This window comes from Papilio machaon, chromosome 7 (genome assembly GCF_912999745.1).
Source record: "Papilio machaon chromosome 7, ilPapMach1.1, whole genome shotgun sequence".
In the NCBI taxonomy this organism is placed as follows: Eukaryota; Metazoa; Arthropoda; class Insecta; order Lepidoptera; family Papilionidae; genus Papilio; species Papilio machaon.
Window position 1 is genome coordinate 5,046,818 of NC_059992.1, and position 24,471 is coordinate 5,071,288.

The 24,471-nt window shown below is 38.3% G+C and overlaps 2 protein-coding genes across 2 annotated transcripts in view; one reads left to right on the plus strand and one right to left on the minus strand.

Moving 5' to 3' along the window:
* The first annotated feature begins 1 nt into the window (after nucleotide 1).
* On the plus strand, nucleotides 2-5,227 carry LOC106714713 (protein numb). The gene is made up of 6 exons (XM_045678633.1): nucleotides 2-223; nucleotides 1,825-1,976; nucleotides 3,865-4,076; nucleotides 4,269-4,464; nucleotides 4,710-4,884; nucleotides 4,988-5,227. Exons 1-6 carry the CDS (start codon nucleotides 17-19, stop codon nucleotides 5,225-5,227), a joined length of 1,182 nt encoding a protein of 393 aa, XP_045534589.1. The 5' UTR covers nucleotides 2-16.
* Nucleotides 5,228-10,421: 5,194 nt separating this feature from the next.
* Nucleotides 10,422-24,471, minus strand: part of LOC106714712 (WD repeat and FYVE domain-containing protein 3) — a 28,239-nt gene continuing 14,189 nt past the window's right edge. The window contains exons 28-55 of the mRNA XM_045678794.1: nucleotides 24,253-24,428; nucleotides 23,635-23,730; nucleotides 22,693-22,902; nucleotides 22,305-22,483; nucleotides 22,020-22,198; nucleotides 21,464-21,666; nucleotides 21,055-21,239; nucleotides 20,509-20,767; nucleotides 20,101-20,249; nucleotides 19,637-19,740; nucleotides 19,412-19,509; nucleotides 19,001-19,230; nucleotides 18,819-18,924; nucleotides 18,160-18,309; nucleotides 17,298-17,516; nucleotides 16,755-16,906; nucleotides 16,518-16,645; nucleotides 15,883-16,117; nucleotides 15,577-15,803; nucleotides 14,889-15,142; nucleotides 14,189-14,437; nucleotides 12,465-12,641; nucleotides 12,125-12,380; nucleotides 11,618-12,025; nucleotides 11,290-11,499; nucleotides 11,028-11,200; nucleotides 10,828-10,935; nucleotides 10,422-10,699 (exon numbers count right to left, since the gene is read on the minus strand). Coding sequence (XP_045534750.1) covers nucleotides 10,535-10,699; nucleotides 10,828-10,935; nucleotides 11,028-11,200; nucleotides 11,290-11,499; nucleotides 11,618-12,025; nucleotides 12,125-12,380; nucleotides 12,465-12,641; nucleotides 14,189-14,437; nucleotides 14,889-15,142; nucleotides 15,577-15,803; nucleotides 15,883-16,117; nucleotides 16,518-16,645; nucleotides 16,755-16,906; nucleotides 17,298-17,516; nucleotides 18,160-18,309; nucleotides 18,819-18,924; nucleotides 19,001-19,230; nucleotides 19,412-19,509; nucleotides 19,637-19,740; nucleotides 20,101-20,249; nucleotides 20,509-20,767; nucleotides 21,055-21,239; nucleotides 21,464-21,666; nucleotides 22,020-22,198; nucleotides 22,305-22,483; nucleotides 22,693-22,902; nucleotides 23,635-23,730; nucleotides 24,253-24,428 — 5,285 coding nt within the window. The 3' untranslated portion in view covers nucleotides 10,422-10,534. The remainder of the gene's footprint in view (nucleotides 10,700-10,827; nucleotides 10,936-11,027; nucleotides 11,201-11,289; nucleotides 11,500-11,617; nucleotides 12,026-12,124; nucleotides 12,381-12,464; nucleotides 12,642-14,188; nucleotides 14,438-14,888; nucleotides 15,143-15,576; nucleotides 15,804-15,882; nucleotides 16,118-16,517; nucleotides 16,646-16,754; nucleotides 16,907-17,297; nucleotides 17,517-18,159; nucleotides 18,310-18,818; nucleotides 18,925-19,000; nucleotides 19,231-19,411; nucleotides 19,510-19,636; nucleotides 19,741-20,100; nucleotides 20,250-20,508; nucleotides 20,768-21,054; nucleotides 21,240-21,463; nucleotides 21,667-22,019; nucleotides 22,199-22,304; nucleotides 22,484-22,692; nucleotides 22,903-23,634; nucleotides 23,731-24,252; nucleotides 24,429-24,471) is intronic.

The window sequence follows — 24,471 nt, forward strand, 5'->3', positions numbered from 1 at the left end:
GCCGCCGCGCGCCGGCATGGAGCGGCTGAGGCGGTCGTTTCGCGAGTCGTTCCGGCGGCGCAAAGGCACCCCGCCGGAGTCGGCACGCCCGCACCAGTGGCACGCGGATGAAGCAGCCGTGCGCGCCGGCACCTGCACTTTCCCCGTCAAGTACCTCGGCTGCGTCGAGGTGTTTGAGTCGCGTGGCATGCAGGTCTGCGAAGAGGCCATTAAAGTACTCAGAGTAAGTGCATACAAACCAATGTTCAAAAACGTCGTCAAAAACTCTGACTAACAACTAAACTAAACAAACCTTTTCGGTTTGTACTACTACTACGTAGCAATTGTTACAAAAATATACTAAATAAAAGGTCACATGGTTAGTTTGTATACGAAAACTACGAAATGTGTTTGCTTTTATTTACTTTACTTAATTTACTTTTTATTTGAACATCTGCACCGAAATATGTAAAAACAACGGATGCAGTCCTAGTCGGTGATGCCTTTAAAATCATATCCGGGAAGATGTGAACGCATGGCAACCGCAGTTATGAGAACTTATTTGTTTTTTTTTATTTTTGAGCGTGAGAGCAATTTGCATTACTGTACCCTAGGGTGCCAGCGAAATGCTGTAAGGTCATACTATTTTTTTTAATTTCTTTGTTCGCTGCGCCATTCTCGTATCTCTATTGTTTGACTTTATTCGGCTTTCACCTGCTATCGGACTGATTTAGCGGGATTTAATTGTCTATGCATAATTAACTTCCGATCTAATTTGTGATATTTGTGTAAAATGGTGTTTAGAAAAGGATGGATTGACAAATCGATTTTATTGATTAACACTAGTTCAGATACCAATGAAAGCAAAAATCTCATTTATCTGAAAAGTCAGGATTTTATGGGGTCATAGCTATTATTCTTAAGGCACATTTACAAAGTAAATTTCCCTTCTCATTTCCTTAAATCATTCTTCAACATCTATATATATAAAAGAAAGTCGTGTTAGTTACACTATAACTCAAGAACGGCTGAATCGATTTGACTGAAAATTGGTGGGCAGGTAGCTTAGAACCAGGAAACGGACATAGGATAATTTTTACCCCGTTTTCTATTTTTTATTCCGCGCGGACGGAGTCGCGGGTAAAAGCTAGTTATTGGTAACAAAAAAAAATATAAAGCGTTAATTATTAAAAAAATGTGCAAATTGACATGACTAATTAAGAATGGTATCATAAACTAAAAGCAATGCTTTATTAATGTGACATATTCGTTATATTAGTGCGAATATTTTGCGACTATTGTATATATAGCTCTATAACTATTGTGTATATAGCTCTATAATGATAATAAACCACATTTGTACAAGAGCTGCGAATTCCTTTCGTGATAAATGGAGGATGAGTGCCAAGTGTCGGCTGTCACGAAATGTCTCGGCCCAGTTTTACTTAAATTTAATACTTGTCTAAACTAGTTTAAGTATAACCCAGGGTTGCCATAAAGACTACTTAATACTTTGTATTTGCTAAATATATAAAAAATACTAGCTGTCGCCCGCGACTCCGTCCGCGCGCAGTTAAAAAATGGGGGGGGGGGTATGAAAAATAGATGTTGGCCGATTCTCAGACCTACTCAATATGCTCACAAAATTTCATGAGAAGCGGTCAAGCCGTTTCGGAGGAGTATGGCAACGAAAACTGTGACTCGAGAATTTTATATATTAGATTATTTTTCAGGTGACATAAAATTTTTAATATATAAAAAAAATGACTTTATAATTTCTAGATGGGATGAAGATCCGTCTCGACAAATTGAGAGGGAAATTATGATTTTGTTTTTGTATTGCAGAACTCTCGTCGGCGACCCATCCGCGCCGTTCTGCATGTGAGTGGCGATGGACTGCGCGTCGTCGAAGAGGAGACCAAGGGACTTATCGTCGACCAGACCATCGAAAAGGTGTCGTTTTGTGCGCCCGACAGAAATCATGAAAGGGGATTTAGGTGAGCTATCCTAATCACCGCATTGTATCCATCGCCAGGCAAACTAACAAATCAAAAATGTAATTGGTGCCGGCTTTTAAAGAAAAAAAAATGAAAAATTTCTTACTCACGTATTCAAGCACTTAAAAACTTATTATTAACTTAATTTTATTGAGCTAAATTTAAATAAAGCTGAGAAACACAAAATTGACAAAAAATTTGATTGATCACTAAGCGTTTTTATGCGACATTATAACACAGTACATAGAGCTAAAGCATTGCGAAAAGTCGTTTACATACCGAAGCGAAATATTTGTGCAAATTTGTTTCTTATCGATTTCAAGTGGGTTGAGTACAGTCGATGTCCCTGACAGTCCAACCTTCCTATGGCCTCATTCCGAATACTACACTACGAAGTAAAGTGTTTTTATGTTTGTTCGTATGTATGGCACTAAAATATCCCACGATGTTATTTATACTATTGAAGATAAACACTAAACAACTATACATGTTTACTTAAATTGGTGTAATATAAAAAAAATTAAAACTACGTACTTAATAACATATATTGTATTTTTTTAATATCATCAGAAATTTATGTTTTATTTCTGAATACAATTAATATAAAAGTAGAAAAGTTAAATAATGCATCATAAAATTGTATGGGATAAAGTTTCATCATATTGTGTACGAGCACCGTCTGTGGCCACTCAAAGCTGAACAAATAACTGTGGAAAGATTTTGTTTCGTACACCGCACACAATTCTTCTTTCCAACGAAAATAAACGTATCTCGTTGATTGCTTGTTGTTTCCTCGTAATGAAGTAATTGCACGGCTTAGAACTAACGCAGCGCCCTACTAGTGGTTGTGTTGAAACTTTTGATTTATTGAAGTGTTGATACAAACCAATGCTTCTAAGGTGTAAACTTAGTTTGTTTACAACATCGTTATAAATAATTATAGAAAATGTTATAAACAAGTTATTAGCCTTTTTATTCAATAGAGGAATGAATTGCAAATATAATGCAAAGGCGGAAGGTCAAATAGATGCAGTAGACAGTAAAGATAGCATTTAAGTCTTTGAGATAAAAACGGCTTATTCAATTACCACATTTGCAGCTTTCTTTCACTCAAAATATTTTACAGCCAAGTTAAAATGAATTTAAGAGAAAGTATGTTAACATTGTAAGATTATTTTGATTAAGTTCTTGGTATTGGGTCGTCTCAAAACAAAGATGGCGGCGTGCGTTGTGTAACTTGAGATACGACGGCGGCGAATGGTTCGCGGAAGCCCTCTAATGTGGGAGTACCTGTTCAGATATGATGCTAATGCATTTTCTTATATAATAAATTATGATGACCGTTGACTTTATATAAAAAGACGGTTATTAGATTGATTGGGATAATTAAAATATGCAATGTAACTTATCAGAAATGAATACTTTAAAAAGTACATTGCTTTCTTTGTATCTTGTAAAAAACAGCGTCTATTTTAGGATATTATTCCTAATCTCATACGTATAACTTACACGTAATATGATCCTTCGTAGACGTCAGCTGCTTAGACGGCTTTAAATTTACTAAACCTTGTGTAATCCATAGATTAACTTATCCAATGTAATGTTCCCTGTAAGGCTTGAATTACTAATTACTCCTTGTCCATTTAACGATTAAATATAAATTTATTGTGATGTTGTAAGAAGTTAAAACTTAATTATCAACAATAAAATAACATTTAAATTTATATAAAATCTTGTTTTCACGATGTTCCTTTTAAATGTTTTTCTACTCGTCTTTTTATCGCGCTTTTATGTCCTAAGTATGTCACGCCAATTTTTTGTTAAAGTTTTTTCCTTACAAAATAAAGTCATATCTGTGACTAAATATGTTACGTTTTGTTGTGTGCAGCTACATCTGCCGCGACGGCACTACACGCCGTTGGATGTGTCACGGGTTCCTGGCGGCGCGCGACAGTGGCGAGCGGCTGTCGCACGCGGTGGGCTGCGCGTTCGCCGCCTGCCTCGAGCGCAAGCAGCGGCGCGACAAGGAGTGCGCCGTCTCCATGAGTATCGACGCCGCCAGCCACGCCTTCACCAGGCAGGGCTCCTTCCGCAAATCCGGTCAGTCTCTAACAAAATTAATTCTCTAATTCATCTAATCAAAGACTAATTTAATATAGGCTAAAAACATTTTAGTGACGAATTAAAGACTCCTACAGTAAATGTGAAATAAATATTGTGTCACACAACAGACTAGCTTATAAAAGCAAAAATAAGGAATAAAAACTTATTTTTATGACTTAACATTGACAGGTATAACACGTCGCGCGTCGGAAGCGGACACGCCGTCAGTGACGCCAGGCGTGGGCGTGGGCGGGGGCGTGGTGAACTCGGGGGGTGGGGTGGGCGCGCGACCACACAACCCCTTCGCAGTGGAGCGGCCGCACGCCGCGCCTCATCTGCTCGAGCGACAGGGCTCCTTCCGCGGCTTCGCGCACCTCAACAACAGGTGGGGCATTAGAGTTGGACTAGAACTTTGACAAGTCCCGGTGCGTTCTTCTGGAGATCCCGGGACTCTCACCAGTTGCACTTGAGGATGGCCACCGAGGGGGTTTTAGTGAGTCAAATCTCACATAACTCTGCCTTTCCCCCAGAAGGCAGGGTATCTTTTGAAGATTTCCCCCTCGAAAAAAAAAACGGACTTGGACAAACCATGCAATTTTAAAAATTTAACATGTTTTCATGTCGTTTCAGTTCTCCTTTCAAGCGTCAGATGTCGCTGCGCATCAGTGAGCTGCCGTCGAACCTGGAGCGGCAGCGCATGGGGCTGGGCTCCCCGCCCTCCGCCCTGCCCGCCCCCAGCCCCGCGCCCGCCCTGCCCGCCCTACCCGCCATACCCGCCCACAAACCTGACGTCACGCCACTAGACGTACGTATACACTACTTTAAGTCGAATCGTCGATTGTGCAAAATTCTGCACTTATTATTACTTTCGTTTATGAATATTCTTGTATATTTAGGAGAAATTGGAGGAGTTGTCGTGCGGCGCGGACCCGGTGGCGGCGATGTGCCAGCAGCTGTCGCTGGAGCTGCGCGCGCTGGCGGAGGAGCCAGTGGCGGCGCGCGGTTTGCCTCACCCCGACGCATGGCTCGGCCGCGTCGCCCAAACCGCGCCCCCCGCCCCCGCCCCCGCCCCCGCGGCCCCGCCCCCAGACTGCGCGCCCCGCCCCCTCGCCAGCACCAACCCCTTCCTCACGCCCGCGCCGCTCTAAACTACGTATAACATCTTGAGCCTCGTATTTAATGTTGTTAGCACACTAAATTATATGACTAAAGTAAACACCCGATAGCAGATAATACGGCTTTCGTAGATGAGCTCGATTTCGAATGTCTAATATTACCGATTGAGAATTGTTAACTTTCGTATAATTAATACTCTTTTAAGCGACAGTATCAGCTAACTCAGTCACAAAGGGTCTTTACCAAGAAATAAAAACGCCATCTATAAACGGATTTCTTGTTCAAATGTATTACAATGTTAAGGATTGAAAAGTCAAGAGACTTATTAAGGCCAAAATATAAATGGACAAAGCAACGCAATTAGATACAGTTCCTGAACGACGAATGATTTGATGAACGATTTTATTTGGAGAGTAAAGAATTTTGTAAATACTTTTTTATAATTTAGTTTATAATCAGTTCCTCTTGAGAGTCTTTTATATAATGTGAATGGATTACCAAATCAGTTTATTTAATAGGAACAAATTACTTATAAATTTTGCGGCAATTTACTTGACGTAAAATAAAGACTTGATCAATTCTTTACTTAATATTTCTACTTAAATCAATGAAAACTTCTTTAGTATTTTTTATTATTCTAAATAAATAAAAGTTAACAGACATTTAGTAAATAATAAATCTATAAAACTTGTAATTAACATTGCATGGAATTATTGGAAAACATTGACCATACCGTCCATATGACTAGATATCTGACGTCAAAGCAGAAAATAAAAAAATAAAACCGGGTTTTAGATTGTCACATTGTCAAAGTCACAGAAGCGATTACCAATTTAATATTCTGTTGCTTCGTATCTTAACTTCAAAGTACTTATAAAGTAATACTTAACTTCATGATAGTTAGCGCATTTATGCATCATTATTGCTTTAAGATTTTCGTAGTTTTGACCTGTGATTGTTTATAAAAAAAAAAATATTTTCCTAATCTATTTTCTATAACTTAAACTGTCAACAATTTTGACAACATATTTTGTCTATGAATGTGTCAAATTCAACGAAGACTTTTTAGTTGGATTATATACCAAGAGAGAGAGAGTGGGAGAGAGAGAAGAATTATTTTTTCTAACAATCATTTATCCTGAGTTTTCACTGTCAAAACACTTGTGAGAAATCAGTTTTTTAACGAGGATGACACATTCGGCAGTGGAGACCTACGGTTATTCAGAGTGACTAAAAACATTGTCTTTAATAAACTTTAGTAGACTATAGAATTACTCGATGACGATTTAAAAATTATATTCCTATAACTGAATCAAAAAAATTATATTTACTTAAGAGAATGAGTAATCGTTATTTTAGTAGATATAATTAATATATTCAGATATTGCACTGCTTTTGCTCTGCACAGTGTCCTGTCTATATGAATACGTAATTTAAGACTAACTCTATGTTATTCGTCCACGGACAGTATTAGAGCAGACGTAGACCGCGACATACAAACAAACAAACAAAACAATGCAGTATTTAAGTAAACGATATAAGGTTTTTGTATAATAGGGTTTTGGATATACTTTTTTTTACTTCTTTTTTTTTGTATATAATTGTAAATTTGTAGGATATTTTTTTAACTTTACACTGTTTGTGAATCTGTTTTGTTTGTAATTTTTTTTTATTAGACTACATTCATTTTAAGCAGGTATTTAAGGACATTGTAATAGTACAATCTTTTTTTTTTGTTTTTCCTTAAAATTATTCATCGACAACTTTTTTGTTATTTTCACTCTGTTATTGTGAAAACATTTCGTATTATTTTGATTTTAAAATCTTTAGGTCAATATAACCTGAGTTTTAGTTTACCTAAATTGTGCTTGCAGTTAACTTCAGGATTAGAATCAATCTAAAACTAATTTATGAACACAAAGCGATTTTTAGATGACATTACTATGTTATTAAGTTTTCTATATCTGTCTATAGATTATAATAAAAACTTTGTCTATTTGGAGTAAAAATCAAGAAGTTAATTGCGAATACATAATTTCTTTATGACTATTAATCCAACACTTGCACAATGTTTGTTATATTTTTTATACATTCCAAACCTTGGCGTCGTTGTTCATCGCCATTACTCATAATTGTACTTACGTAAATAGTACTTAAAATTTAATTATAACTAATGAAAAATATTTTACAAAGTCCCCATTAACCTGCTTTACAGATGTTTAAAAACTATTTTTTCTACTTATGGAAACTACATATTAAATTATAAAGCTTTATTAAAGCAATATTTCTATTGTAAATGTTCAAGCACACAAATATATAAAGCACTAATTGTAATTTTGAAAATTTCGCCTTAATAAATGGCACGTAAAATAACTTCGTAAGCACTTAGTTTGTGATTATATATACTATGTAATATATCCTGTTTCTAAATTATAACTGGACGTGTTGTACTTAATATATAAAATTCTCGTTAACTCGAACGATTGTTGTATGTTATTTTGTATATTCTACAATTTATTGTATTATTGTCTAAATTAAATTGAAACGTGTAAATAATCAGGACATGTAGATATTTTAGATAACGAGAGTTCAAATATTACCGAGAATAATAAATATTATGTTTAGTTGAAATTCTTTGTTGGTTTTATTGCAAACATCCTTAAATTTATTTTGTGCCATATTTTATATTCTGTTTTGCTGTTAGATGTATGTGTAAAAAAATATTTTCTGTCTTTCCAATTCCCTTTGGATAAATAGAGATAGAGAAATATTTACGTCCAGGTGTTACAGCGTAAGATTTTCGCAAGAAAATAAGTATAGGTAAATTAGGATTACGTTTTTATTAGGAATCGTACCCGAAATAAAACAACATTTATTTGTTGCTCCAATTTATTTGATTATATTTTTACATGAATATAACCAACTGCATAAACTTCAGTGCCTACGTACTACCTAAACAACATATATATTGTCTGTTAATCTTATATAGAGAGCCTAGCACGAATATCCTTCCAATCTCATTCGTGTCATCTTCAATTATGACAAAATAAGTATAAGATTTTTGGTGTACATCCGAAAGAGGCTTTTTCTATGACGATATGATGATTGTCACAAATATTCGAGCTAGGCCCACTACGGTTCCGGAGCACATCGAATTATTTATTCTAACCGTAAGTTTCCATTAAAGAAACATAAAATGAGATAGATATTTTTGTATTCGTGTCTCTGCAGTGGAAGCTCACGGTTAAAGCATACAGAAGTGACCGCTACGAGAAAACATCTTAACAAAGCTGATTTTAGTTTACAATTGCATGAAAATTTTTAAAATACGGTCCTGCCTTTAAATAAGATGATTACATATAATTTTGTGGTATTTTTTACACATCATTAGCAGCAACAAAATAATAAAAAAAAAATTATTATGCATTTTTTTGTAATTATTTCAAATATATTTTAATATATATGTGCTTCATAAATTAGTAACCAATGTTTACTGTACAGATTTTTAATTTCATAAATGGTTATTTTACTAAGTAATGCCTGGTTTACATTATACCAGTACAGTAGGACAGTAGCGCTGGCCTGGAATGGACTGTTTTGTCTCACTGGCGCCAGTTAGTGTTTACATTATGCCAGTTGTAAACCAGACTTAAATATAAATAATGTTTCCTATACTTCAGATTATCTTTGCAGTCTGCGTTTAGACGCAGCTGGGACTAGGAATGTGAGCTAAAATGCAAAATTATAATGAAATTAAATAAATTAATAAATTAGTTCGAATACAACTTTCAGATAACTAATTGACGTATGCGAGGAATTTTTAAAGAAATTAATATTTTCAACAATAATATTTAAATTCAAGAATATGACTAGTGTCGTAAATAAAAATATTTCTTCTTTATTTTTATTAACCTACAAAATATTCAAGATTCACCAAATTTACTTTACACGTATTACATTTATTTAATAGAAAAAAATAGCAACAAAATACAAATTAACGTGAGTTTCCACTGCCGGCATAATTTTTTTTATATTACTTTTATCAAGAACAATGAGATTGTGATTCGGCGATGGAAGCCCACGTTTACACGCTACTACTATAATAAAATTTTGATGCAATGAGATCTATGATTATTTTCTTTATCTATACTTTTTTTCTTACAATATTAATACTGATTAAGAATGAAAAATATTTTTTATTTAGAAACCCATTACGAAAAGAATAGGTAAAAAAAATTACGTATAAAATATGGTATAGCAAAACAGATAATAAATTTATTATCAAATATTAAATAATAAAGCTGCAATAAAAATGCTGTTTACATTAATACATTTGTGTGACTATTATTGTTGTGTCATTTATTTTTAAACGTAATTTCATTATAAATAATATAAAATGAACAAAAATCTAAAGTAGAAAAAATTTCATTTTTTTTTTCATAAAACAAGCAACCTATAAATACAATTATAAGTAAATATGTATTATAAAACATCAACAAACTCAAACAAAATGGCTGATTTCATAAAATGCATTTTGTAGGTTAAATTTGATTTATTAAATTAGGTTTTAAATCTAACAAAATATAGTTAATACTTGATTGTGATAAATACATGTGAATTATTTGGAACATATCTACATAATTATAATTTGCAACAACAGCGAGAAAACACAAACACACAGAAATTCATACATTTAATACTTATATATTTATTATGTGCTTTTCAATATGTCTTTTACTAAAATCGTATAATTAAAATTTTATCATTTAAGATTATCTTTGAATCTTATTTTACTTGTCTTTCGAAATTTTTTGGTGCATTTAAATTATTTATTCAGGATTATATTTTAGGTATACTTTTTTATAAATATACTCATTGAAATCTTTTATTAACATTTATATGATTTTGCTACCTAGTTTGAAATCAGGTATTCTTCATAGAGATTCTCTGACAAAATTAATGAGAAATGAATTGTCACTTTCTTTCATAATTTCACTGTTATAAGTGATTGGCAGAACTTTTATTAAAACATTGAAAAATCTACAATATTCTAGTTTTTACAAAACAAAAGCTAAGATTGACCGTCATAATATTTGTATCACATCAGCGTTGACAAACACTAGAAACTTAAAAATGTCATTAACATTAGTATAATTGGAAATCTTAAATGTCAATACATTTTAACATTTTTTTTTTACTTACGCTTGGCGTAGAGAAGCATTCAATTCCTCAAAGATTGGTAGCGACGAGGGGCGGGGCCGTATCGGAATTGGGCGGGGGGAGAGGGGCGGAGCAAACGCGGCGAGGTCAGGATGTGTTGACTGTTCACGTATGGTTGTCTACTCCTTCTTGCCATGTATATTGTCATGGCAACGCTGACAGACGCGTACAGGTCGCAGCGCACGCAAACGACGCACGGGCGCCTCGTATCGCGTGCAGCGGCCGCAGAACACTGCGCCGCACTCCCTGCAGTGGTGCCGGCGCTCTAGGGCCGTGAATCGAACCTGAAAACATGCAGCGGAACAGCGATATATTGGTATGTCACAGTTAACTAATTCATCATTATCAATTCACTCTCACAGAATACAAGTAGTCAGAATTTCATTTGAAGAAATATGAATGCAATTGTTACCTGGCACTGGGTACAGAATGGTGCGGTGTCGTCGCGTATCCAATGGTCGGCCGGCCCGCCCTTAGCTCCCGCCGCGCTCGACATGTCCGGCGCCGACCACCGGAAGATCTAATTGACGAATTACATAGTAACTTTATAACAACAAGCAACAAGAACAAGCTTTATAACAATAAAGTCAGAATATAGAAAAAATATGATACCCGTCCACGCGCGTCCCCTACGGCGAGTCCGCGTCCGCTACGCGCGGCGGCGACCGCAGTGACTGCGGCGGGGCTGGCGTTGTCACGACGCTCGTACGCAGTGTGCATGGTCAGCTTGCCGCGCAACACCAGCCGCCGTCGCCATCGCACCGCGCCCGCGCCATCTCCTGACACTTCTGCACACACCAGACAAGTCATCCAATGGTCCTTCTAGTCGGATCCACGCGAAGAACATTCCATTTAATATTTACTCTTGACTGACCTGCAGACGTGGCGGTGTGTGAAGGTCGCGCAGGTTTGGGCGAGGGAGAGGGCGGTGCAGAGAGCATGACGAAGGAGTCGCTGAGGCTGGTGTCGGACTTGCTGGTGCGCAGTCCATCGCCCGCGCCCTCGCACGAGTCCCTGCCCCCGCCGGCGCTCCCGCCCGCCTCCTGCGACCCCGACTCGCTAGACTCCCCGATACTACCACCGCCTGTAACACATACGTCACCAATTTTTATACAGGCCGAGTTGGTAGCGAGACATAATACATGCCACAATATTTTTAAATGAAAATTACATTTTGACTTGCAATAAGAATGTTTACATACTTTTCCTGTACAATGGGTTGGCTTTCGACTTCCGCCTGAGCACGACGTGGCCTTGCTTCTGCAGCTTGCTTCTATGTGTCACATTTTCGACATCTGCGTCCCTGTCCTCCTCTTGGGACCCGATATCTTCCTCCTTGTCGATTCTTTCGATTCCGCTATCTTCGTCATTACCCTCGTGGGTTCCAGTATCTCCTTCTTTTTCAACCCCATGGGCCTCGCTATCTCCGTCCTTATCGTTGTCGTAGTGTCGTGCGATGTCGTCGCTGTACACGACCTGTTTCTCTCTGTAGGGTTCGTCGTTATCGCTGCAGGTGTCCTTCTCGTCGTGTCGGCGCGCGGATTCTTTGGCACTGGTCGTCTCACACGCGTCAGATAAGGAACTCTCTGACCCAGACTTTGTGAGGTTTCCTACAATTTAAATAAACAGGATTTTAACTAGAATGAGAAATCAACTCAAAGCGGATGTTTAATAACCATTGAAGAACTCTGCGTAGGAAAGTAAATTACCTTCAGGCTCCTGTGATAGGCTCATCTGTTTAACCAACTCCTCAACTCGTTTGATGGCCGCCGCCTCATCGACCTGGTCTTCCGCATCCGATTTAACTTCACTCTCCGTCGTGGTCACACACTCACTGTCCTGTGCGGGTACAGCTGGTCTCGCTTTCAATTCACTTTCCATTGAATTAGTGATTGGTTCGATACTGACATCCTGACTCTGAGTTTCTTCTTCTAGTGTCTCCGCTACGTAGTCAATTGAAAACATCTGAAGGAACAAAATTTTAATGGAATTAGTTAATTATCATAATAAGTATAGAATAAGAGCTTGTGTGCTTGAATGTATACGCACCCTAACTACGCCATCAGTAGAGCCAGTGATGATGACGTTGAGCGGGTCCCACTCTCGCGCCTGACTGAAGGCTGCGCACAGCAGCTGCTGGCCGGCGCCGCCGTCCGCCGCGCCCAGCAGCTGACCGTTGATAGACCACGCGTGCAGCCAACTGCCACTACACGTCGCTATGTCGCCCTGACGGTGAACACCATACATAAATAATCCAGAAAAAAAAAACAAAAAAAATCTTTTATCATTGTGGTAAATAAATTTTTAGACGATTATTAAATAGTGAATTATTATATTTCAATTATGACATAGTCATGTATTTCTAATAATTGACTCAGAAACATAAAATACGTTATATCATGCCTGTCTTCTGTGACTTATTGTTAAAAGTTTGTTCACTGTTGTGACCGCAGCTACGAGGGGAGGTCCAAAAGTTCGCGGAATGGAGGGGATGGAGTGGGGATAGGGTAGCTCGCTTAGTGTCATACTAATTGGGCACTCATAATTAGTATATATATAACATTTCAACCCTATAGTGCCATTCGTTTACGAGTACTCGCCTGCTGAACAAGTCAATCCGGAAGCAAACTGCAACTATGGAGAAAATTGAACATCGCGCTGTGATAAAATTCCTTACCAAGCAAGGAAAAAACGTTCAAACCATTTTAAATGAAATGGAAGCCGTTTATGGAGATCAGTGCCCTGGTAAAACAATGGTTTATAAGTGGCATGGTCTTTTTAAACATGGTCGAGATTCAATTGAAGACGACTCTCGCTCTGGGCGGCCAGCTGACGCCACCACATCAGACATCGTCGAAAAAGTCGAAAAACTTGTACTCGAAGACACACGTTTGAAGAAGAAACAATTATCTGCATTTGTTGGAGTATCAGATACAACTATTTTGCGTATCCTGCACGACCACCTGGGCATGACAAAAGTCAGTGCAAGATGGGTGCCGAGAATGCTCACGCCGCTTCAAAAACAGCAGCGCGTCGACGCGTCTAAGCACTTTTTGGAGTTGTGTGGAGACGAGCCCGTGCAGATTTTGGAGCGGATTGTTACTGGAGATGAAACATGGGTTCATCACTTTGAACCTGAGTCCAAACAGGAGTCCATGCAATGGCACAAAAAGGGTACACCACCTCCCAAAAAATTCAAGGTGTCAGAATCGGCGGGAAAGTTGATGGCCACTGTTTTTTGGGATTGTAAGGGAATATTACTCATTGATTATAAAGAAAAAGGTACCACTATAACCGGAGAATACTACGCACTCATATTAGAAAAGTTAAAGGAGTCAATTAAAGAAAAACGTCGAGGAAAATTGGCCAAGGGTGTGTTGCTTTTGCAAGACAACGCGCCGGTTCACAAGAGCCGAGTTGCCATGGCTGCTCTGCACACACATGGGTTCGAACCACTTGTTCACCCACCCTACAGTCCAGACCTGGCTCCTAGCGATTTTTATTTATTTCCAAATTTAAAAAAAGAGCTAAGGGGAAGGAAATTTTCCGACGATAATGAAGTGAAGGAGGCAATTTCGGCCCATTTTGAGGCCAAAGACAAAAAATATTTTTTCGATGGTTTAGAAAAATTAATTCATAGATCGAATAAATGTATTAGACTTAAGGGTGATTATATTGAAAAGGAAAAATAAATTTATTGTTATATTTCATTGACAACCCTTTCATTCCGCGAACTTTTGGACCTCCCCTCGTACAAGTATGTGACTACTAACGGTGAGATCATCAATAGCGAGCGCAGAGACAGGTGGTGGGGGCCCGGCGAGGTGGGGGGGCAGCAGCTGACGCACGAAGGAGCCGCGCTCCACATCCCACACGATGGCGTGTCCGTCGCGACTGCCGCTCACCACCAGGTTGTAGGCCGCGCTCGCCGCCAGACACGTCACCGCCTCCGAGTGTCCGTACAGGCACACCTTCACCGCCAGCCGCCGCCGCCGCGCCCAGTACTGCCACACTGTCACCACCTGAACACAATGTCATAACCGGTGTTTCGCCGCTCGTTTGCCACCTTCTCTTATAAAAAAAATGACGGACTATCCCTGCATCTAGTTATTTTGTTCTCAGACTTAGAATTTTTCAAATGTTTTTCGTTAGTCAAAATGATTTGTTAACCTCCTGTGAACTAAACGGCTTGAATTATTTTCAAGAGCTAAGTATAATTTCCGGAATGTCACAAGTGACATGATTAGTCAAAGTTTGATGATCATAGAAAAATAAATGCAAGGTTTATATTAAGCCAGTATAGTATGACAGTAGCGCTGGCTTGGCGTGGACTGTTCAATGGGGCCAGAAAGTGTTTTATTATGCCAGCGTTGATTTTGAGCGGTACTGTCCTACTGTACTGGCATAATGTAAACTAGGAATATTTTTTAGCCACTATTGCTTATTTATTAATAAAAGCTTGTGTATACTGACCGTGCTGGTGCCAGCAGTGACGATCGTCTTGTCGGAGGGGCAGACGCAGGCTACGAGCTCTCCGCAGGCGTGTGCGGCCGCCTCACTGACAAAGACGGCGCGCTCACTGTCGTAGTTACCAATACGCAAGGAGTGGTCCGCGAACCCCCACGCCACGTACTTGTTGTACGCGGGCGGCATCAGCACCTTGTTCTGCTCCACTGCCAGGATCGCCTTGTCCGTGTACAAAATTTGACCCACGGGACCTTTCACCTCTACAAAACAATATTTATATTAACAATATTTTTTAAAGCTTTTGAAATTGTCACTTCCTTTTACTAAAATATTGTTCAACGTATTTTATTTATTTATTTATTTATTACATGGAAAACTTACAGCTATATTAATCTAAATAACTCTAAAATGGATGACTGAAAGCCAATAACAAGTTTTCACTTATAGCAATTTTATATCTGAGATGAGCAAACAAATACCGCAACTATTAAACTAAAATAATATAAAACAATGTAAGCTATTTTATAATATATACATATATATTAACAGCAACAGTTCACCTAGATTTAAAATAGGTTCATTTAAAATAATCATTTAGTTATCAAAGTTAGTTGTAAACTTAAGATTTTAAAAAAAATACTATTTAATAAATTGATGTGTAAAATAAGTCGCAAATCTACATTATTTGTAATACCTTTCACGGGTTGCAATGATGGCCTTAGGTTCTCCAAGTTATGGAAGAATAGTTTCTCCGGCGGTGTTATACCTTGTGATGGTATAATATTGTTAGGATCCAGTATTGTAGAACTTCGTTGGGACATTTTCTTACTAGGATGAGCTTTCTTGAACAATTGCTTCGGTATTTGGCCAAAGTTATTGATGAAGCCAATCGTAGCGTTCTTTTTTAACGGATCGTCGATACTGAAAATGTGATCAAAAACATTACATTAATATATTCTTGGGAATGATAAGATTGTATTTATTTTCGGTAGATTCTTACTTGTATATATCAACATTTCCCTCATAGAAGAGATGATGGAAGACGTTGCAGGCATCAACCGCAGGCTGTCCCTGCTGCTTGTATCCGAAGACGAGGTCTATCCAGTGGTGCAGACGATGTGACACATAGTCGCACTCGAGCGCAGCGCGGTGCAGGCGGATGAACTCGCGGGGGTCTCCTCGTGCCCACGCCGGCAGCACCACGTCACCCAGCGCCACTCCTGACTGCTTGCAGCCTGGATACAAATATCAACTCAAGTCAGTAACCCAATGGACAAGCAGACATTAAGAATTTCCATTAAAAGTAAATTTTCTTCGCTTCTAATAATTCGTAAATGTTAAGTATTATTTTAACACTAGCTGTTTTAAAAGAAAATAATGAGTAGCCTATGTGTTCTTCCAGACTACGTTCTAAATCTGTGCCAAGCTTCATCAAGATCCATTAAGCTGTTCCAGAGATACCTTCAAACAAACATCCATCCATCCATCTAAACATTCGTATTTATAATATTAGTAAGATTGATCCTAACTTCTTGATATGATGACATTTTAGAAATTCGAGAAAACTTATAAAATGCAATTTTATTGCAGAAATCAAAAGCTTATACTTAATTTGATAATAATAACGTTAGCTACCTAAATCGAAGTTATTCGAGTTGAGTAAAAACTCTGGCAAGTAGAAAAATTCCGGTATTAGTTCCTTGACGTCAGCCATGTTGTGCCGGGACGCTGAGTTCCACGCTTCTTTTATAGAATGAAACATTCTGAAAAAGGAATAATAACATTTAAATATCATAACGTCACCACACTGTCTGGGAACAAGAGAAAGTGAAAACTTCATGTATAATAGTTCGTAAAGGGTCTAAGACATACCTGTCAGCAAGGTCAAAGTGTCCTCCCTGCAGACGCAGGAAGTGCTGGGTGAAGGGCTCCATGCGCACGAGGTACGAGCACACGATCATGGCGGAGGAATAATGTGTGCCGTAGTGATACGGCGGCGTCTCGCCGTGAGGGTCGTCCCATTCCTAACACACAATTACATCTTACTCATATAAATGCGAATGTTTGTATGGATGTTTGTTCGAAAGTATCTCCGGAACGGCTCAACGGATCTTAATGAAATTTGGCATAGATGTAGAGCATTGTCTGGAAGAACACATAGGCAATAAAGTGTTGTTTCAATTCCGCGGGGACGGAGTCGCGGGCGACAGCTAGTTTATAATACATGACGTATTATATTTTCATAACTTGGAGATGCTTGTATTCATAATTATGAACACTGGGTCTTGAGAAACTTCGTGAACTTTCGTGTTCAGAGGTCAAAAAATAATGCGCGCTGTTTAATCGCGTCGCGCTGATCTAAACATATATGGGCGTCTACAATCTGGTAAAAAAGTGAACTTATCAAAAACTGACCTTGTATCTTTTTCTAAACTGTTCTAATCTGTCAGAACTCTGAGCGCCCATGGGTTTGGTGAGGTCGCGGAAGGTCGCAGGGTCGGTGAGGTCCAGCTCGAGCGAGTCGTAGTCAGCCAGGATCCAGGGGAAAACGGGATACTGCATCAGGTCATTATACGACCTTCCAGCTAACGTGTTCAGGTGCATCAAGTATTGGAAGTTGGAAATTTCTCCTCTCTGTAAAAAACATTACATTCACAAACTTGTTTCATTACTTTCTTTATAATATATGTTTTAAAAATGCTTACGAATACTTTCAATAAAAATACCCCCATTTTAATTAATCGACGAGTATTTACTTATAGAAGCATGCTAAAGATAAAGCTACGAGATCGATGGACTACTTCAAAAACCAGGAAGAAAACAAAAGTAAGCGACGTCTCTAAAAAAATCAAAAAACTGAAATAGAATTGGTCAGAACACATAATGAGGACAAATAAGGATAAATGGACATGAGAAGTCATGGAATAGTACCCCAGAGATGGGAAAAGACAAAGATGACGTCAAATAAAGAGATGGGAAGATGATCTACCCAAGGGGTGGAGAAGATTAGCCCGGGACAGGGAAGTGTGGAGGAATCCAGTGGAGGCCTATGTCGAAGGACAACCTGACAAAGAAACTGGAAGCTGAAAATATTCTTATATACTTATAATTGTTTTATTTTTATTTAAGATAATAATCTATTTCAGTAAAAAAATGGTTTGATTTTCTTGCTTGGTGTTGAAAATTAATATGGCATCAATTTACTGCTCCTATAGGTGTATATAAATAAAGGCTTACTTGAGTACAAAATATAAGCAATATTGTAATTGCATGTTACCAGCCAGCGCTGTGTGACAGAGGTGTCACCAATGAGTGAGGCGAGCAGTCCGGCAGGTTGCTCCACTGCCACTCCGCGCTTCTGTCCCGCCACCGAGCCCGCAGCACTGTCCGCCATGCCAGTCGCCAGCGCTGTGAACCTGCTGTACACCTGCAACATAACACATCTCATATACTTATTGCTTACTTTCTATATACACTAAGGAAATTAAATTATGCAAAATCCATGACTAGATTACAAAGTACTGTGTTGATCAGGGTACGCAGCTGTGCCCCCGAATAGAGGAGAAAGTCTGATTAACCTGTCCTATGGTGTAAAAGGCAAATAACTAGGAAATATTTTTCATCATCATCAGCTCACTATACGTCCCCACTGAGGGACTCGGAGCCTACCCCAAGTAAGGGGTGACTAGGCAATAGTCAACCACACTGGCCCAGTGCGGGTTGACTTCACACATATCATTGAATTTCTTCTCAGATATGTGCAGGTGCATCACGATGTATTCCTTCGTCGTAAGAACGTCGGATAAATGTACATATGTAAATCGAAAAATACATTGGTATATGGCGTGATTCGAATCCAGGACCTGTAGATTGCAAGTCAAATGCTTAACCCCTAAGTCACCGACGCTCAAATATTTTATAATAATGGAGATTTACCTTATTCCGTACTTTTCTTGGAAATGCTAGCAAATAGTTTCGTCCGTCACTTGAGAATACTTCCAGTGCAATTGGTTGCAACAGATATCGTCTCTTGTGTACTTCCCTGAATTAAATAAATTATATTATCACTTTCTAGTCGTATAATGGTTTAAAAGTTACCCAAAATTTGAAATAGTTACCTGATGTCTTCATACAAGAACTTGGAACATTGTCTCTGATTGCTCCTCTGTATACCCTGGCTGGGAAGGATAGGTTCATAGTCATCAGGGCAGCTGTCCAAGTCCCGGATTTCTCTGTTCTTGAGCAGGGTAAAGCCGTCGATGACGTAGCAGTGCTCGCGACCGAACAGTAATAACCCTTCAGTGGTATCCAAACCTTGTATCCGAGCACAGCGGAACATGTGTGAGATCTGTAATATTGACAATAAATTACTTCTAGTTCATTAGCTTTTCGAAAGGAAAGATCTGTTTAAGAAGGTCTTAAGTTTGTGAATAGAATTGTTTTAATGAAAAAATTATATCTCCTTTGATTCTATCTGTAAGTGGTTATATTACTTATTAGTGTAGTTGTCTAGTTACAAGTTAATATACCTTTTCGTGATGCTCCAATAACCGTAGAAGAGTTTGATTGTCAGGTGGTGGTGATTGTTGTTCATCCTCGTCTTCAACATCTGGGCCATCCTCATTCCCTGAAAAATTATACATTTTTACTATTATCTACTTTTATTACTTTTATGGATTAATTTGATATTATATTGAAAACTTCGTGTTTTCTTATTCGTTCGCGGACAAAACATTTGATGTAAATAAATATACCTTCACCAGACGTATTATTACTGCCGCGGCTGACCACGCCGCTGCTGACCAGGTCTGTAGGTGAACCTTCTTCGTTGGTCACATCCAAAGATGTGTCTCTATTACTGAAAATATCAACAATCTTACTATATCTCAATAATATAATAAATGCGAATGTTTAGATGGATGGATGGATGGATGTATGAAGGTATCTCCGGAACGGCTAAAGGGATACTCTGGAAGAACACATAGGCTATTTATTACTTTATTTTTTAATTTCGCGCGGACGGAGTCGCGGGCGACAGCTAATTGAATATACTGCTAAATAATTCTCATGAATTGAAATGTTCAAAACGGCTAGCAAATTTAATTTTTCTATTCTTTTTGCTATTTAAAATGGACAGGAACGGAATGTTCAGCTAAAACAAAAAGAATAAACAATTTTAGTATTTTAGGGGAAATTATGAAATAGAAAGTGAACTCACTTGGTTATTTCTTCTTTGTACATATCAATGTCTGACGTTTCTATGCAGTCAGTTTCTCCCAGGCTGTTGCCCGCTGTGCGCCATTGCTGGTACACTCTGTAGTACTCCTTGCTGTCTAGACTTTGTGCTACTTTGTACTTCAGTTGTTTCTGTAAATTAAATTACCTTTATTGTAAAAAACATAAGTATACACCGACAAAGCTTTCTGAACCAGTTGACATAAGTCAAATTTAAATAAGACAGCACAGTAGCGCCCCTCTATCAACGTTAAAAATGCCATGTCTCTTTGTAGTCTATGTCTAAGTAGGTTTTATATATTCTGACAGAAACAACCGCGATAGTAGCGCCTCTCAACGTTTTAGATATACTTGTTTGATTATAGATCGGATATATTAAGGTGTGACGTACGTTGTCCGGATGCTGGAGATGCGGGCGGTAGGGGTAGTGCAGGTAGAAGTGGTGATTGCGACGCAGCATCTTGCGCATGCGGCAGGGCCCCTCGGTGCTGTCGAGGGCCCACTTATCAAGGGGGGAGGCACGCGGCGGGCCCCACAGACCGCGCTCGCGTGTCAGTTCGCGCCACGCCCCCGCCCACTCCGCCTGCACATAACGCGTCGTGTGCGCGCTCGTGTTCGCCGCCGTCTGAAGCTGCACGCACCACGCTTGCCTATAAATACACGACACTTGCATTACATTCGTTAATATAATTTTTAAGTTACATTAAGGATTCGAAATGGAGGTATGAATTTCATTTCTTCTTTAGTTCGAATGTCGACGATACTTTCCGAGCTTATAAAATAAAATAAGCTAATAAATAGTACAAAAAAACGGTCACTTAATAAATGCACCATTACAGTATTTATCTCGTTAATACAAATGTCCTCAGCCAGCAGGCTGAGGTTGGTAAGCGCCTGATGTATATCTTTCTATCATCTGTTGAATGTCCACACACACCTGACTAACTGCACATGGTCCTGCATGTAAGCTAACGCGTGCTCGCGCGGCAGGTGCGCACGTTGTTTGGCCGACTCCTCCTTCTTGACCTTGGTGCGCGAGGCCAACCGCGTCAGCCCGCCAGTCACCTTCTGAATCTTCGACTGGATTTGGTTATGAAGCTCCCATGGCACTCTGTATACTGCCTGTAAAGAAGAATAATAAGATAAATTAAACAGAAAAAGGTATTTTTTTTTTTGTTTTCGGTAAAAAAGCAACATTTATATTGAGATGTAAAAAATATAACTCTACGAACTGGATAAAAACTTGGAATATTCTAAAAATTTTCTGGAAAACTAGACAAAGGAATATCGGCTAGATATAAACTGCTCTATAAAGTGTTACCATGTGGTAAGTATATAATGTTCACCTTGCGTTCAGTGTCGATGTAGTTGAGCCACAGCCGGTGCGCGGCGTCGGCGAGCTGGTCGCGCGCGGCGGGCAGGTCGGGCGCGCGCGCGTTGCCAACGGGCGCGCTCAGCGTCACCTTGAACACTTCCTCGATGGCGGGCTTCTTGCACGCGTACAGCTCCTCCCACACGCGCCGCGCCGCACCCGCCATTAAGTTACGACCTAGTAAAGATTCATCATGTATCCACATGTAATAGAAATAATTTCCCACTTCTGACAATAAAAATAAATAAAACCTATTATCAAATAACTATATATTTTACTTGTATGTTTTAGTTACTCAATTGTTTCATAATAAAAATAAAAATTGTAACAGATTGTAGACCAAAAGAAAGAGTAAAATAAACAAATAATTGCCAGACAAGTCATACTAAGGTACAATTATAATTTCATAACATTTCCTACCAAAAGTTTAGTGTCAGTCTTTGAAAATATGTTATCAAAATAAAATTATAGCTTCTATAAGAATTTAGAACATATTATTAACGAGTGTAGTTACATCAAAGATGACACACCTTGGTGCGTGGTGAGCCTGTCATCACGTGACTCGAGGTCACCGCTGGGGTTGACATGCCAGGTGGTGCGCATGTGAGCGTCCAGAGCTATCTTCATGTTGGCGCTCAGCTGCAGCAGGCAGTACGTCAGGCACCCGATGAACTCCAACTCGTGGTTCCCCGCACCGAATATTAGTAACCTGTGTTATCCAAAATGGTACTGTCAATATTGGTTGACAGTGGTACGTTATTGTCACGTTTTGCTGTCAAAATTTAATACGATCTAGACAAATTCAACATGTTTACCTATTAGTAGTTAATTTATGTAATGCTTCAAGCACAGACATTTGGTCCGCTATGGAGTCAGTGGATCGAGACAGCAGATACAGTATGGTGCGGTTGAGGCAGTGGTGCAGACCCTCCAATGATATCACTGATGACTTCTTCTTGGCCTGGGTCACAAGCTTCACTATAAAGTCGAACACCTAGAAAAAAAAAATAATCAAAAGCCAGCAAGAACAAATAGACTTATCCGACTAAGGGGTCCATTCTGGTGAAGCACAAAATCAAAAATGTTCTTTTTTTTTTTCAAAGAAAAATTCTAGAGGTGAAAATAAATTCGTATAGGTGTTTTGGCAGCGGAAAGTATTGTAGCTTTCAGATATTTTGGCTTTATATTAATCAGTGTACTTACTTCATGTGGATCTCTAGAGAGTTGTCCCTGCCACAATTTGTCGACCAGTCTCGCGGCGAGGTAGCACACATTGGAGATATTAGACTCAGTACCAAAGAGTTCCGTGTTCAGAAGATTTTCCATTACAGTCGTCAACACTTCTGTTTGGTATTCAACTTGTTGTTGGCTTGTAGAATTCGGTGGTGATGCATCTAGCACTAAATCGATCACCTAAAATATAAATGGCTTTAAAATGATATGATAAAAAGTAACTGATTTCTAATGTTAGTTGATTCTTTCAGCGCTGCGTGTCGTTAGTCACAATTACATGGAACAATATATTTTATATCAAAGTTTTGTAGTAAAAACTAAATTAAAAATCAATTAAAATATAATATACACATTAAAAATATAGTTAAAAATAATTTAAAGAAATTATAGATTAGTAATAAGCATTATTTAGTAAGACATTTAGACATAAAATGTGTTTTTATTCAGACACGAAGCGGATTCAGCATTTAGAAGTTAATTAGCGGGTGATATTTAATGAATGTATAATATACACCTAATTTCGACAACTCGAATACAAAATTAATATTGTAGATTAATTGAATGAACTGAATGAATGAATTGAACTGTTTTGATGTTTAATAAATCAAACATTCATTGATCAGTTTTGTAGTGACTTTATCTATTTTTTTTTTATCTGGAGTTTTCTGCTGCCTAATCACGTGTAAAAAATATTATACCTCTCGTCCTCCTTGAAGAGACTGACAGATTAATACATTTTGGTTAAGATTTAAGAAAGACGGTATGCATATTTAGATTTATTATTTCAGCATGGTCAATCTTGATGGGTAACAATATCCAGTATTTTGTATTTTCGGTCGAATTTAGGTTATAACATGTAATTGATGCATAAGCTTTACATGTGATAGTAAAAGTGAATTTCCGCATATTTACGCAATAAAAAAATGATCTTGGCGGAGCTGAACACGGGCTACAAGGCGCACAAAACATTGACGAGGTCGCGGCGTCAGCGGCCGCGCTCGAAGCGCTCTAGAAAACGACAATTACGTATTGTTCTCGCTTAGTCCACTTTGAGTTTGGATTTTAACACATTCAGTGCTACTGACTGACGTGTAGTGAACACATACGAAAAAATCTTAAATGGAAAGTGTTAATATAATTTTGTCAATTATAACGCAATTATTAATAACATGCTTATTTCACAACATAAAATAAAAAGTCAAATATTAGTATTTTGTTGTACATCTATTAACACAAAGTATAAAGCTGCAACAAAACTATAAAGAAGTGCTAAAAAATTAAGTTTTAATTTAATATTTATTTAAATTAAAGATTGCATCACAGTTATTGTTCACATGATGTGATATTTTCTATATGGATAATATAATTTGTGCAGCAAAATCTTACACATGTTTCACTTCGTAGCAACCGTACCTTATATTTAACTGCATGTTAGGCCAATATTAATTTTCATATGAGAAAATTAGTTCATAACGACCTTATCCAATAGTAAAATTTTAAATTAGTATATAAAACATTATGATGACATACCGGCGAAGATTTTCCAGTAACAGTCAGGGACAAGGAGTCCAAGACGATGACCTTGAGGAAGTCCATGACCCCAGCCCTGACTGGGTGAGTGGTCAGTGCACCACCCGACGGTATCACCACTTCCTTCTCAGAACCTGGTGTTGATGCACCAGAACTGTCTCCACTCTCGCAAATCGCTACAAATATATTCACACATTATTTGATGAAATAGTTTTAAAA

Coding starts and splice junctions, on each gene's coding strand:
- LOC106714713 (XM_045678633.1), top strand. CDS start 17: ATGGAGCGGCTGAGGCGGTCGTTTCGCGAGTCGTTCCGGCGGCGCAAA. Junction 4,077..4,268: donor GGGCTCCTTCCGCAAATCCG/GTCAGTCTCTAA, acceptor TAACATTGACAG/GTATAACACGTCGCGCGTCG. Junction 4,465..4,709: donor TTCGCGCACCTCAACAACAG/GTGGGGCATTAG, acceptor ATGTCGTTTCAG/TTCTCCTTTCAAGCGTCAGA.